Source organism: Phasianus colchicus, chromosome 27 (genome assembly GCF_987193195.1).
Source record: "Phasianus colchicus chromosome 27, bPhaCol1.hap1.1, whole genome shotgun sequence".
Classification (NCBI taxonomy): domain Eukaryota; kingdom Metazoa; phylum Chordata; class Aves; order Galliformes; family Phasianidae; genus Phasianus; species Phasianus colchicus.
In genome coordinates this window covers 476,323-491,472 of record NC_143462.1, presented here as the reverse complement: position 1 = coordinate 491,472, position 15,150 = coordinate 476,323, and the positions used below count along the sequence as shown (strand labels likewise).

Sequence of the window (15,150 nt, the reverse complement as noted above, 5' to 3'; positions counted from 1 at the left end):
GGGAGGGGAAGGGAAGCAGGGGGGGAGAGGAGGTAGGGGAGGAAGGGAAAAATGGGAGAGAGGGGAAGGGGAGGGGAGGGGGGGGGAGGGTTGAAGGGAAAATAGAGAAAGGAGATGCAAAGAAGAGACTCAAAAGTACAAAGCGGTGCACGTAAATGTAGAGAAAGCAAGTAGGGAAGCTAAGGGTAGCAGAGCAAAGGAAAGCAAAGGAAGGCAGTGAATGAGAGAAAGCAACCTTGCAGGAATGGTGGAGTGTGGGAAGAGCTGAGCCCCGGCCTGGAAAAGAGCTGCACGGCAGGAGAAGAAGCTGAGCCCAAAGGTAAGAGGAGCTCCTTGGGGTTTTTTGTGGGCTTGAAGCAAAGCTGAGAAGCCGTGCCCGGGAGGAGGTGTGGGTAGCTCCAGGCCACCTTGCTGTCTCCCCAAGAGATGTGGGCTGTGGGCTAGGCATTGGGCAGGAGTGCTGGCCAGAAGCAAGCATCTGTGTGGAGAAAGGCAAAGGGCGGAGGAGGTTGAAGGGGAGCTACCAGGCATGGGCTTGCTCAGCAAGGGGAGCAGAAGCCTGAAGGGCACGAGAAGGGAATAGAGAAGGGCATGCAGAAGGAGAGAAGCTGCGAGCAGAGTTGAGAGACACTTGTCAGAGCAGCAAGCAGAGCAGGCAAGTGTTGAGATTGGGAGTGAGTAGCAGGAAAAGGCAAGAGCACCAAGAAAAAGGAGGTGAGGGGCAAGCAGCTCAGGTAGGGAAGGGAGGGGCAAGCAGCTCAGGTAGGGAAAAGGAAGGGCATGCAGCTCAGGTAGGGAAAAGGAAGGGCATGCAGCTCAGGTAGGGAAAAGGAAGGGCATGCAGCTCAGGTAGGGAAGGGAGGGGACAGCAGCTAAGCTGTGTGTTATGGGAAGTAATGTCAGTGATCTGAATGGCAGTAACCTGCTGTTCTGCATGGGGCTGTTGTGGAAGTTTACTGTTCAGACTTTCTTAGTGAGGTCTCCCTAGATTGTTTCTGTCCTTTTTCTACACTTGCTTTGTTTTTTTCCAGTCCTCTATAATGAACAGCCCTGTGGCAATGATGCGGAATCTGCACCTGAAGGACTGAGAGGAAGAACATCAGAAGGCAGCAGCTGCAGTGTGTGGTGTTACAGGGCAGCGCTGCGAGTGCCGCCCAACTTGGCACTCCATGTCTTACCTGGTTGTACTCAATCAATAAACGATCACAATTACGGACTCACAAAGAATAAGGCTGTCTTTTTCACCTTAGAAGAAAAAGGGGGCGATGGCAAGGAATGAGAGGCAGGTGAGGTCAGCTGTACAAAATCCCAACACAGATGGATAAGCTGCTTCATGAACAAGTCCAGCTTTTTCTGCGGCGGTGACCAGCATCTGTGCTGTTGTTTATCTGCAGTCAGGAATGTCATATCGCCTCTTTTTTCAACCCGCATTTACTCTTTCACAAAAGAGTATCAACTTTTGATACTCGTTCTGCAAACTGGGGAAGAGTAGCTTACAGAATGCCAACTGCTGCAGTGGACAGGTTGGAAGACAGCTGCTCCACCTGCCCATCTGCCACGGCAGCTCCTTGCTGGATGTGCCTGTGGGAACTGCTTAGCTCCTGCCAGCAATCCCCTCACAACGGGGAGGAGAGCAGCACTTGCACAGTTGGTTTTACGAGCACTAAACAAGCACAACTAAAACGCTCAAGGGAGACTGTCTTCAAGCACAGTCACAGAATGTCTGTTATACTGAAGACTAAAGGATATCACTTCCAATTGGCATCAGGGAGAAGACACAGAATAGCAGAATCACAGAATGGCCAGGGTTGGAAGGGACCTCAAGGATCATGAATCTCCAACCCCCCTGCTACATGCAGGGCCACCAACCTCCACATTTCACACTAGACCAGGCTGCCCAGGTTCCCATCCAATCTGGCCTTGAACACCTCCAGGGATGGATGGGGCATCCACAGTCTCTCTGGGCAGCTGTTCCAGCACCTGACCACTCTCTCTGTAAAGAACTTCCCCCTGACATCCACCCTAAATCTTCCCTCACTCAACTTCAAACCATTTCCCCTCGTCCTGCAGTTTTCTACCCTTTCCAAGAGTTGACTTCCCTCCTGCTTGTAGGCTCCCTTTAGGTACTGAAATGCTGCAATGAGGTCACCCCGCAGCCTTCTTTTCTCCAGGCTGAACAAGCCCAGCTCCCTCAGCCTGTCCTCATAAGGGAGGTGCTCCAGTCCCCTGATCATCTTTGTGGCCCTCCTCTGGACCCTCTCCAACAGCTCCCTGTCTTTCTTGTACTGAGGGCTCCAGATCTGGACACAGTACTGCAGATGGGGCCTCACAAGAGCAGAGTAGAGGGGGACAATCACCTCCCTGTCCCTGCTGGCCACCCCTCTTCTGATGGAGCCCAGGATCCCATTTGCTTTCCCACCTGCAAGGGCACGCTGCTGGCTCATGCTAAGCTTTTCATCTATCAGGATCCCCAGGTCCTTCTCCACGGGGCTGCTCTCAAGGACCGCTCCTTCCAGTCTGTATGGATGCCTGGGATTCCTCCGGCCCAAGTGCAAAACCTTGCACTGTGCTGTGTAGGACCTGATCAGGTTCACCCCGGTCCGCCTTTCCAACCTGTCGAGGTCCCTCCGAATGGCATCCCTTCCTTCAGCCGTGTCAACCGCACCACTCAGCTTGGTGTCGTCAGCAAACTTGCTGAGGGTGCACCCGATTCCACCATCCATGTCATTGATAAAGACGCTAAAGAGCACCGGTCCCAAGACAGACCCCTGGGGGACGCCGCTCGTTACTGGCCTCACCTGGACATAGAGCCATTAATAACCACTCTTTGTCTGCGGCCTTACTACCAATTCCTTATCCATCCAGTGGTCCACCCATCAAATCCACATCCCTCCGGTTTGGAGATCAGGATGTGGTGGGGGACCGTGTCAAAGGCCGTGCTCAAGTCCGGGGAAATGACATCGGTCAGCCTCCCCTTGTCCACCGATGCCGTCACTCCATCACAGAAGGCCACCAGATTGGTTAAGCATGACTTCCCCTGCTGAAGCCGTGCTGGCTGTCTCGGATCACACGCTCACTCCTCATGTGATCAAGCATGTCATCCAGGAGGATCTGTCCCATCATCTTCCCAGGCACAGAGGTGAGACTCACCGGCCTGTAGTTCCCGTGTCCTCCTTGCTCCCTTTCTTGCCAACGGCAGTGACATGACCCTTCCTCCAGGCATCCGGGACCTCACCTGACAGCCACGACTTCTCAAATATGATGGAGAGCGGCTCGGCAGCCAGCTTCTTCAGAGCCCTGAGATGCACGCCATCCTGCCCATAGACTTGTACACGTTCAGTCTCACATCTCACCATCTATCTGCTCCATAGACTTGCACACGTTCAATCTCATCAGGCAGTCTCTCTGCTCTGCCTTCACAGCAGGGGGTATTTACCACCCCGGTCCCCACCTGGAGGTTTATGGATGCAGGGCTCAGGGACGTGACAAACTCTGGAATCCTGGCTGCCAGTGAAGACCGAGGCACAGAACTCATTCTGTACCTCAGCCTTCTCTCCATCTGTTGCAGGCAGTTCTCCTTTTACATTTACAAAGGAGGCACACTTGCTTTGACCTGTCTCTTCTGGCCAATGCACGTGTAGAAAGTCTTCCTGTTGTTTTTCACGTCCCTCTCCAAGTTCAGTTCTGCGCCTTGTGTTTCCTGATCCCACGTCTGCAGGTCCAGACATCCCTGTATTCTTCCCAGGTGACACGGCCTGTTTGTTAGCCCTGTATTGCTCCAGGTGACACGGCCTGTTAGCAGAGCTCGTTGCTCCTTGCTTTGCCCCCAGCTGCCCAGCAGGTCTGCGCCGAGCCGATGGGCTTCCTGCGTCCTCTGCTTTCTATTCAGAGGGACGGAGAGCTCTTGTGCTCTCAGAAGGGAAGGCAGCCTTGAAGAGCAGCCAGCTTTGCTCACCATCTTTGTTTTTACAGACAGATCCCGAGAGATCTGGGCCATCAGCCCGTGAAAGCTTAAAGCTCGCCGTCCCAAAGCTCAGGTCCTGCCCCACTCCTTGCCTTGCCCACATCCCTCGGATCACCAACCCCACAAGCCGTGCTCACTGCAGCCAGGCTGCCCCAACCTGAACGCCTTTCACTCATCATCTCCTCCGCACTGCTGAGCAGCAGATCCAGCCACGCTTCACCTCTGGTCGGTCTGCCCAACGCCCGGAGCACAAAGTGACCATGGCTGCATTCCAGGAGCCTCCTGGAGCTCCTGGAGCTGGCCGTCTGTCCTTCCAGCAGATCTCCGATGGCTGCAGTCCTATTTTTGTAAAGATAACTGGTATTTCTGGGAGGAAATGTCCTATTTTTGGGAGAAAATGTCATACTGAGGATTGTAATGTCATATTGTTTGGAGAAAACATGAGGTATTTCTAAGAAAACTGTGACTCCCTGGAGAAAGTATCACATTATGGGGAAGGGGGGGTATTGTAATGTTGTATTTTTTGGAGGAAACGTGAAGTATTTCTAAGGAAACTGATATTTCTGGGAGGAAATATCATAATTTTGGAAGAAAATTTCATATATCTCTGATAAAGCTGGCATTCTGGGAGAAAATATCATGGATTTTGGAGAATGCTTGTATTTCCGGGAGAAAATATCGCATTTTTGGAACAAATTGTCATATTTAGGATTGAAAAGTGATCTTTCCGGAAGAAAACATCGTGTATTTGGGAGAACACTGATATTTGTGGGTTATAACGTCGTTTTTCGGCACTAGTGACATGAGAGAAGAGGCTGAAGCCCAGCTCACTACAAGCTCCCTTCAGGTAGTTCTAGAGAGCAGTAAGGTCTTCCTGAGCCTCCTCTTCTCCAACTGAACAACCCCAGCTCCTTCAGCCGCTCCTCGTGAGCTCTGTGCTCCAGACCCCTCGCCAGCCTTGGCGCCCTTCTTTGAACCCGCTCCAGGGCCTCGATGTCTTTCTGGCAGTGAGGGGCCCAAAAGTGGACACAGCACTCGAGGTGCAGCCTCACCAGAGCTGAGGACAGGGGGACAATCACTGCCCTGTTCCTGCTGGCCACACCGTTCCCGATGCAGGCCAGGATGCCATTGGCCTTCTTGGCCACCCGGGCACACTGCTGGCTCATTTCAGCCCAGCATCCATCAACACCCCCAGGTCCACTTCCTCTACGCATCTTCCAGCCGCTCCGCCCCCAGCCTGTAGCGTCGCCTGGGGTTGTTGCAGCCAAAGCGCAGGACCTGGCCTTTGGCCTTGTTGGAACTCATCCCATTGGCTTCAGCCCAGCTCTCCAGCCTGTCCAGATCCCTCTGTGGGGCCTCGCTACCCCCAGGCAGATCCACACTTCCAGCCAGCCTGGTGTCATCCGCAAACTTCCCGAGGGTGCACTCAGTGCCCTCAGCTCATCAAGAAAGATCTTGAGGAGGACAGGCCCCAGCACCGACCCCTGGGGAACAGCACTGTGACCCACAGATACCACTTTTCTCACAGATACGTGACATTTTCATCCGGGAACACTATTTTAGTCCCCTACACATGATCTCTTCCACCAAAAAACAAGGACATTTTCTCCCAGATAGACCACTTTTCTCCAACTATGTGACCGATTATCTGGGAAATACCCATTTTTTCCTAAAAATATGGCGTTTACTCCCAGAAATACCAGCTTTCTCACATACATGTGATCTTTTCCCCCCAAAACAAGACATTTTCTCCCAGAAATACCACTACGCTTAGAAATACCTCACGTTTCATCCCAAGAATACTACTTGACGCTCCTCAGGATCACACTTACTCCCAGAAAAATGGCAGTTTCTTCCAGATAGACCAGTTTTTCTCCCAAATACACGACATTTTCTCCAAGATAGACCACTTTTCTCCCAAAGACGGGACATATTCCCCCAGAAATACCAGCTTCGTCTTAAAAATACGGCCTTTTTTCCCAAAATACCAGCTTTCTCACAAACACCTGTCATTTTCCAACCAAGGATGCTACTATCTCCCAGAAACAGCAGTTTTCTGAGAAATACCTGACATTTTCTCTCAAAAGTACTACTTGACACTCCTCAAGAGGACATTTTCTCCCATATTTACCATATTTTCTCCCCAAAGGACCAGTCGTCACACCAAAAATGTCACAGTTGCTCTCGAATAGAAGACATTCTCTCCCACCATTTCCGAGTTCTCTCCCTCAAGTATGTCATTTTCTCCCAGAAATACCACATTTCAGTGGTAAATTTCACCTTCTCTTCCAAAAAGAGGATATTTTCTCCCAGAAATACCCCTTCTCTTAGAACTACCACACGTTTTCTCCCAAAAATACTGGATGACAAAACCAAATGGGACACTTGCAACCAAGAAGAGGACTGGCACAACTGCAGAGCGGTGCCATCCTCATTGAAGAGGTGACGAGGAGTGTACAGGGAGGGGGGCTGGGGACAGTCGGGGGACATGTGGGGTCTGCTGTGGGTGTGACATGGGGTCGGTGGTGTCACCATTGTTGGTGCTTCCCTTCACTGGATGCCACTGGGAGTCGTTGAGTGTCACTGTCTTCGGGTGACACCGTGACACAGGGTGACCTCGATGTGGAACAGCCGTGACGCAGCGTCCCCATCCCTGGCTGTCACTGTTGTTACCGTCATCTGGTGTCACCATCACTTGTGTGCCACCATCTATCGGGTGACACCATTCCCTGTACTCTGACCACCGCATGGGGCCAGGCACAGGCAGCTCTGTGTTGTCACCATGCTGTCACTGAGCCTCTCACTGTTCTTTGTCACCCCTCCAGGCCCGCCTAGAGCTGGACCTGGTGACACTGGAGTCCTCTGGCGCTGTCACCATCGTCTGACATGAGGATGGGGACACGCACGGTGGTGAACTCTGTGCCACCACCAGAGGGGACTGTGTGACACCAGCGTGGCACAGCCGTGACGCGGTGTCATCGTCATCGGGTGTCGCGTTCGGCAGCCAGCATCGGGTGTCACCGTCATGCAGAGGGGACAAAGGGACCCCCTGGGGACGTTGAGCTGAAGCTGGGGACACTGTAACCAGCTGGAGGACTTCCTGGAGAAGTGGGGACACAGCATCGTGCTGTCACACCACCAAAGTTGGGGACACCTTCATGGCACCCTGGTGGTGTCACGTACTGGAGATGGGGACACCCCCACAGTGTCACCCCCACGGACCACTTTGTTCCCATGGGTCGGGGGTTGACACCCCTCACTTTTGCAATTAAGGTTTATTTTTCGATAATGGGGGTTAGGGGATGTCCCCCCCCATGTCCCCATGTAAACTAAGCATGCACGCTGCAGTTTTCAGCCTAGGCTTTTAAGAGCAAAGCCAGAAAATTCCACACCGCTCAGTACAAAGCTGTGCGATGATGAGAGTGACTCAAGCTCTGCCCAAAGGATGAAAAGTAGCATCAAAACGGCTGAAGAGAGGGGGGACAATGAGGCAAGGTAGCACTGCAGAGAAGTCAGGAGAACACCTCTGCCTTCTGGGATCAGGAGCCTCTCTTCCCCCAACAGAGACGCCTGCAGGGTGAGGGGCACACGCTCACTTCTGCTCAGTGCTGCCCTGAGAAACTCAGACAGCTCGAGACAGCTGTTCTCTAACTCAGCGCGCCTGTGCTCAGGCCGTGCTACTTGCAGTTCTGTGCACGTGCTTTGCAGGCAGTGCGTTTATGGGCAGGGCCAAGGACTGGTGCGTCCATTGCTTCTATAACCTGCAGCATCCCCTGATGGAGATGTGGGAGTTCTGACCCAGCGCCGCGAGTGGAATAACGAGGAGGTGGTGCAGCAGCTCACTGAGTGCCACTGGACAAATCAGGCCGTGCGCTCTTTGTGAATACAAAGCTCCAATTGTTTATTGATGGACTGCAACCAGAGTGCCAAGTTGGGCTGCTGCCACGAAGCCGCTGCCTTCTGATGCTCCTCCACTCAGTCCTTCAGCTGCAGCTTCTCCATCATCTCCACAAGGCTGTTCATTGTGGAGGACTGGAAAGAAAGAAAGCGAGCGTCAAAGTAGGACACCGCTTCCCCCAGCATTCTACAATCCCCTTCACGTCTGACAGACAGAGAACAACAAGAGCCGTGTCTGTGCTCACCGAGGACTCACCTCTGCACGTGCAGCGGCAGCTCTCAGAGCAGCCTTCTTCATTTCTGCTCTCCTCTCTTTTTGTCGTTGTCGTCTTGCTATAGAGAAAGAGGAGAGAAATTCAGTTTGTCAACAGCAAAACCGCGGAAACATGGGTACATGAAAACAGGCTAGGAAGCCTCTCAAGGAAGGGTATTTCCAGTGGGACAAGCAGAAGGCCGTCATGGATTTCATGGGAAAAGAGAGGGTTACACTTTCTGGCACTTCCTTGCCATTGGACTCGGCAGCCTTCTACTCTTTTCCCCTCTCCGCAGAGAGAAGGAGAAAGCAAAGCAAATCCTAAGCAAACTCCATGCACCTGATAAGGGAAGCACCTCACCAGGGCAGCTGCAGCACCTTCCTACCTCTTCGCTTTGAGGTCCGGAACCGCTCAGTCGGCGCTGGGGCAGGCCCAGGGTGTGTTGCTGGAGCTGGCACACCGCCTCTGCTCTGATGTGGGCTCTGAGCCTTCTCCCCATCGCGCTCCACCTTCACTTGTTTCTTGGCAGGCCACAGCTCTGCTTTTTGCTCCTCTTCCTCCACTCCCTTGCGCTTTCTTGCAGCCATGGTCTTGGAGAGGGAGTGGTTGTCAACTGCAGGGGAAGGTCTTTCCCCTCTGCTGGGACCTGCTGTTCCAGGAAGCCCTCCTGGAGCCTGGAGAGGAGCTTTCGCGTACATCTTGCCGTTTGGCTCAGCACCTCTCCCTGTTCAAATCAAGCAAGGGGAAGCAGCAAGATTAAAAGAGAGTCACACACTGCCTTCGGTCTGCAAAATGGGCCACAATGCTAGGAACTCTCGAGTGTTCACAGCAATGGACCTTGGGATCTTGGCTGAACTGTGGGCCATTTCCAATTGGGACAGGAAAGGCAACTGTAATCCCCAGGGATTAAGATCTCAAGCAACACGCAACGACAGCAGTCCCAGGAAAGGACAGACAGAAAGCCTAACTAGAAAGACAGTGCACCAAACCCAGATGCTGCTGTGTGTCTGTACCTCTCTTGGGGGCTGTGCCACGCTCCATGCTCCTCCCCTGGCTTCCTGCAAGGCTGCGCTTCACTGCAAGCCTGCTTGCATCAGCTTCTGTCAGAAAGGAAACAAGAAAGACATGAAGAGCATCTCTTTGGAGGAGCATTTTAGCACAGCCAACCACAAACTCCTCAAGCGTAGTTTCTTCAATTGGCCTTTCTGCTGCTACAACGCTGTGCCATTTCTGCAGTCAGCACAGATCTGCAGTGCCCCTTCTTTTCTCCTCCATCCCACACAGCCCTTCATGCAGCCCTATTTAGAGGCAGGTACCCACACCACAGCTCACAAGAGCTTCTTACCTGGGGAGGCTTTCCGTTTCCCCCCAAGCCCAGCACCATTCCATGGACGCGCAGGCTCCGTCCCTACAACAACAGATTGTGTGTTGATTTCACAGACACCAGGAGCAGCACTGTCCTGTTAGCCCACGTCCACCACAAAAACCAAAAGACACTCTTCTACAGCCAGAACAGAAACTGATCTTTAAACTGCAGTGCGCTTGCACAAAGCACTACTGCTCTCATTCCCGCTCAGGTGGCAGCAGAGGAACCCCAGTCTGCCTGACAGCTCTGCATGCTGCAGAGCAAAGCTGCGTCAGCACACAAAACGCTATCAGCTGCAAAAGTCGAGGCACGGATTTTTTGTCCCTACAGGGAATGCACTCAGCTCTGAGCACCACCACTTACACACACACTTCTGTCTCACTGCTGCCATCTGTTGCTGTTGGCCTCTCTAATGCTTCCACCATGGTTACCGGACATCCCTGCAGTGCTGCACCGCTCAGAAGTAATACTTAAAATGCATTCTTCCATACTTCATGACAGAGGACTGCAGAGACTCACTTTTGCGTGGTGCTAAGGATGGTCCGTCCCCATCGCGTCCCTCTGTGCGCTGCAAGGCGCTGTTGGTTCTCTGGCAGCCTGCTGGGTGCTGCTCCCTAGCACAGGGAACCGCGCCGCGCTGCTTCTGAGGAGAGAAATAAAGGAAGGGCCATGGAAACGGGCACCCAACGTTTGCAAAGAGATGCAGCGTTCCAGATGGTGCCAGAGATGGGTATCAGAGTGCTGAGACGTTAGTTATCACTAACGGAAACATTTGGGAGCGCATTCACAACATTTGCACGCGCTGCAATTTCTGGGCATATCCAGCTTTCTCATCGTTCAGGTGGAGAAGACGGGCGCTCTCAGACATCACTTCGGGGGGTTAAACCAACACACCTGCAAACACCAGCATTATTCCGAGGGAAACAGTGACTTCAGGTGCCACAGTTCAACCCATGCAAAATTACCGTACACAGCCTTAGCTCTTCACCACTATTTCTTCCCCACCCTTTACTACTGCAGGCAGCTAGAACAAACTTCTCAGCAGAAACCCAGGGCAGCTGGCAAACCATAACCAGGCGCAGCTGGCAGGAGGGCAGTGCCCGCTCTCTGCTCCCACCCTGCCCCAGCAGGTTAAGGAGCCTGGCAATGCTGTCCTGTTGCTGCAAGTGCACAACCCAGCCGCTTACTGAGCTAACAAAGGACCAGCAGGGCTCCCCCTGCTCCACCCCTTCCGCTCCAAAACCAGAGAAAGGAGAAACCCAAGCGAAAGAAACCCAGCCATACCTTTCCACATGCAAAGCAGCGATGGGAACTGCGTCCGTCTCCCTGCTGAGACATGCTGGGGAACGTCTCAGGGGAAGCTCAAGTTCCCGGGGTCCTCTCCACAGGGACTGCCCGCACTGTTGGAAAGAGCTGGCTTCACTCTCTCTTCAAGTGCCTCGATCCCCAAAATCTCCTTTTGGAAAGGAAAAAGGAACCCTAAGGAAAGAACCTGCAAGTGAAAAACAGTGAGGAAGAAGCATTTTCCCAGCATTCTTCTGCTGTGCAGTTTAGACTCTCGGGCAGGGCAATGTCTCGAAACCAGCTGGTTACAAGGACTGTCCCCAAAATACACCCAGCTCCTGTACAGCTGCCATGATTTCTGATAGCAAGCGTTCTCCATCTCCTCAATAGTTACGCGCCTTGAAGCACATGGCTGGTGTTGCTGTCCTGAAGAAAACTCCCTCTGTCTCACCGCCAGCCGGGACGAGGGCTGATGCAGCGTGCCCACCCCAGCCCAGCTTTCCTGCTGAGACACCTCCCGGCAACCACCCAGCACCAAACCCAGCTCACCTGCTCGGCCTGCTCAGCCTGAGCTGTGCCCAGCTCACGCACACGCCGCAGCGGTGCTTCCGACGGGCTCTCGCAGGGTGATCTCTCAAGGAAAGCTCACAGCTCAGTCTCTGCGTGCAGCACGCTCACCAGAGCACCAGCTCTGCTCACCGGCTGTGCCACAAATGCTCCCACCTCGGCGATGACTGTGACCTCAGCGAGTGCCCGCATCACTTCTGTGCTTCCATCATAAGCAAAGGGCGTGCTCACCTCCCAGATCCAAATTTTAGGAAACCAACACCACGGTCTCCCAACGGGTTTATTTAAGTAAAAGAACAGAGAAATTAAGATGACCCTCGTGCAGCCAGTTCTTGCTCAGGTGCTGCACGATCGGACCAAGGAGATGTTACCCCCACGCTGCCTCCAGCTTGGAGGATTTGAGCTCCCAAGCAACCAGCAAGCATTTGGACGTGCCCTCCCCCTGCTTTTTACAAGGACAGACGAGTCCTTCTTGGGATGCCAGCTATTCTGCAAAGGCGGAATAGCTCTGTTCTTGGGCCGCAGCTCCATGGCCACGCGCTTCTCAAATACTGGGGCTGCATTACCTCCTGGGCATCCACACGTGCTCTGACTCTCCCGCAGGGTTTCTGGCTTCCTGCTGGAGAGCTTCTCATCTTCTGCAATATCATTCCTGCCTCCTCTGGTACCATCCTGGGAGATGCTGCGGAGCTCATGAGCCGGAACTACCTTCCTCCCATCAGCAGCTGCTCTTGCTTTAAAGAAGTGCCAGCACCTACGAATCAGCTTGGAGAAAGTAATTCTGGGGACCCAGAGACACTGCAAGTCTCAGTGCAGCTCCCACAAGAACGCTGCTGTTAAATCCATAGAATCATAGAATGGATCAGGTTGGAAAAGACCTGAAAGATCATCGAGTCCAACCGCAACCTGACCATACTCCCCTAACTCTAACAACCCACCACTCAATCATGTCCCTGAGCACCACATCCAGAGCTCTTTAAACACGTTCAGGGACAGCCAGGACACATCCCCAATTAGCCAGGACTGCTGAAGGATGATGGAGAGCGGCTTGGCAGCCACGTCTGCCAACCCCCTCAGCACCCCAAGGTTCAATCCATCCGGCCCCATGGCTTTCAAAGCAGGTTTTGTTTCTTTAATTATTGTCTCCCATTCTATCTTTTCTTTTAGAAAGGAATCTAAAAGATGAAAAGTAAGAAAGTACTAAACAAAATGAATCAAAAGAAATGAAAAAAGGAAAGAAAGGGGAAGAGATGAAAAGAGACGGAAAGAAAAGGGGAGAGGGAAAGAAAAGGGGGGAGGGAAAGAAAAGGGGAGAGGGAAAGAAAAGGGGAGAGGGAAAGAAAAGGGGAGAGGGAAAGAAAAGGGGAGAGGGAAAGAAAAGGGGAGAGGGAAAGAAAAGGGGAGAGGGAAAGAAAAGGGGAGAGGGAAAGAAAAGGGGAGAGGGAAAGAAAAGGGGAGAGGGAAAGAAAAGGGGAGAGGGAAAGAAAAGGGGAGAGGGAAAGAAAAGGGGAGAGGGAAAGAAAAGGGGAGAGGGAAAGAAAAGATGGAAAACAGAAAACAAAATGAAAAAAGGAAAAAAAGGAAAGGAAGGGAAGAAAAGAAGAAAAAGGAAAGGAGAAAAAACCATCCTTCCATCACCATTGCTACCACAAGCACTAAACCATATCCTGTAACTAATCCAGATGCCTCTTGAACACTGCCAGGGACGGCGACTCCACCACCTCCCTGGGCAGCCATTCCAGTGCCTGGCTCCTCTCTGAGAGAACAAGTTCTTCCTTATGTCTAACCTAAACCTCCTCTGGTACAACTTATGGCCATTTGCTCGGGTCCTGTTTGTTGCCTGGGAGAAGAGGCCAAACCCCTCCTCATCACAGCCTCCATTCAGGAAGTTGTAGACACGTTCCAGGGCCTCAATGTCTTTTTTTGTAGTGAGCGGCCCAAAACTGAACACAGTGCTCAATGCGTGGCCTCACCAGGGCTGAGTACAGGGGGATGATTCCCTCCCTGCTCCTGCTGGCCACGCTATTTCTAATGCAAGATGCTGTTGGCCCTCTTGGCCACCTGGGCACACCTCTGTCCCTGGAAAGGTGATGGAACAGCTTGTGCTGGATGCCATCTCCAGACAACTGGAAGAAAAGGAGGTTATCAGGAGTAATCAGCAAGGGTTCACCAGGGGGAGGGCATGCTTGACCAACCTGGTAGCCTTCTACAATGTTGTCACTGGCTGGGTGGATGTAGTGCATGTAGTCTACCTTGCTTTCAGCAAGGCGTTTGATACCGTCTCCCACAACATCCTTATGACAAAGCTGAGGAAGTGTGGACAGATGAGTGGACAGTGAGGTGGGTTGAGAACTGGCTGACTGGCAGAGTGCAGAGGGTCGTCGTTGGCGGTGCAGAGTCCGGTTGGAGACCTGTAACCAGCGGTGTTCCTCAGGGGTCGGTGCTGGGTCCGGTCTTGTTCAACATCTTCATCAATGTCCTCGATGAGGGAATAGTGCTCACCCTCAGCAAGGGTGATCTGTGAGGCCCCGTGTACTGAAAGGCAGCCACACGGTCTCCCATGAGCCTTCTGTTCTCCGGGCTCAACAAGCCCAAACCTCTCAGTCTCTCTCCAAAGGAGACATTCCCGATGCTTTGAAGCCTTTGAAGTCACGTTCCTGATGTCCAAGTTACGTGCCCATCATGTGTTAATGCTGCTGTGCCAATCGGTGGGCTCAACAGCTGCAACAAAGACACCAACGTCTTTGGGATAGGCTTATTTTACTGCCTATGACAAAATAAAACCAAAGTCATATTGGCAGCGTCTATAGCCAAAAGAGAAGCTTAGCAGTAAAGGGAATAAGCAAGGCAGTGGGCCTACTCATTGCCACGTGAGCACAGTGGTGAAGAAAGATCCACGACCAATAGCCCCAGCACTTTACCATCAGCCAGATCCGCAGTCACTGGGGAGCCCCGTTTGCAGGGAGGATCTGAAGAACCTCTCCCAGCCATGGGGAAGTTGCACAGCAATGCATCCATCCCACGAGTGAGGCGTCCAGAGCTGCTGCAAGCATCTCCAGCCTTTCTAGCACGGAGTAAACCAATGTACGGAGCAGTCCGGGGGAACAGCCGCTGCCCTCTTTCTCCTCTTGGTTTTCGTCCCGAAGCCTGCCCAGGGCTCAAGGGGAACAAAAGGCGTCGTGCTGTCAATCTTGCTGTAGCACGGGCCTCTTTGGCAAGACTGTCTGCCCAGCCCCCCCGCGTCGGGCTTCGTCGGGTAACGAACTCAGCAGCAAAGCGCCGTGACTTCCTCTGCCTGCCCTGGAGCCGCAGCCCGAGAGCTTTCCGGCCCCCGGCCTCCCTCTCCCTGGTCAGCGCCAGCGCCGCCAGCTTTCTTCTCGGACAGACGTGAATACAGAAAACGGCAGTCGAGTCCTCCGCCTGCGGGGCAGCGGCTCAGCACGGCGCTGCTGACCGTTCGAGCCGAGCCGAGCCGGAACCGAAGGCGGCCGCCCGACTCTGCCGGGCTCGAACGCGTCTCGATCGGCGGGGTCGGTCCCTCTCTTTCGGGGCTGCCCGGCTCGGCCAGGAGCCGCTCCCGGACACCGGGCGTCCCGCCGCTCGCAGTCAGCCGCCGGTTCTCAGCCGGCGGCGCCCCGCCGCGACGCCGACTCCGGAGGACGGCTCCGTTCTGACGCGGGACGGACGGGGCCCCGAGGCGCGGGGCGGGCGGCGGCGGGGACGCGGGGCGGCGGAGCGCCGCTTTCCCGGCACGGAATCCCGCGGCCGCCATTGGCGGAGAGCCCGCGCTCGGCCCCGCCTCTCCCGCTCTCCTATTG

General features: G+C 53.6%; 2 protein-coding genes across 23 annotated transcripts in view; one reads left to right on the top strand and one right to left on the bottom strand.

Moving 5' to 3' along the window:
• Positions 1-15,150, top strand: part of LOC149914770 (RANBP2-like and GRIP domain-containing protein 8) — a 149,087-nt gene that overhangs the window by 13,165 nt on the left and 120,772 nt on the right. For 4 of the 20 annotated variants that reach the window (XR_016460109.1, XR_016460106.1, XR_016460107.1 and 1 more), the window contains 2 exons: positions 243-319; positions 1,032-1,224. The exons of the other annotated variants lie outside the window; for them this stretch is intronic. The gene's annotated coding sequence lies outside the window, so the exon portion shown is untranslated. Of the gene's footprint in view, positions 1-242; positions 320-1,031; positions 1,225-15,150 lie in introns of those variants that run through there. 20 annotated transcript variants of the gene reach the window in all.
• Positions 7,722-15,013, bottom strand: LOC149914776 (zinc finger CCCH domain-containing protein 11A-like). 3 transcript variants are annotated; one of them, XM_090125575.1, is made up of 9 exons: positions 13,528-15,013; positions 11,315-12,086; positions 10,766-10,973; positions 10,001-10,124; positions 9,461-9,523; positions 9,129-9,215; positions 8,501-8,839; positions 8,118-8,194; positions 7,722-7,996 (listed from the first exon to the last, which is right to left on the bottom strand). In XM_090125575.1, exons 3-9 carry the CDS (start codon positions 10,817-10,819, stop codon positions 7,940-7,942), a joined length of 801 nt encoding a protein of 266 aa, XP_089981701.1. In that variant the 5' UTR covers positions 10,820-10,973; positions 11,315-12,086; positions 13,528-15,013; the 3' UTR covers positions 7,722-7,939. The 3 variants fall into 3 exon arrangements, with proteins under 3 accessions (XP_089981701.1, XP_089981698.1, XP_089981700.1); XM_090125572.1 differs by lacking the exon at positions 13,528-15,013 and having other exon boundaries at positions 11,315-12,742; XM_090125574.1 differs by lacking the exon at positions 13,528-15,013 and having other exon boundaries at positions 10,766-10,881; positions 11,315-12,740.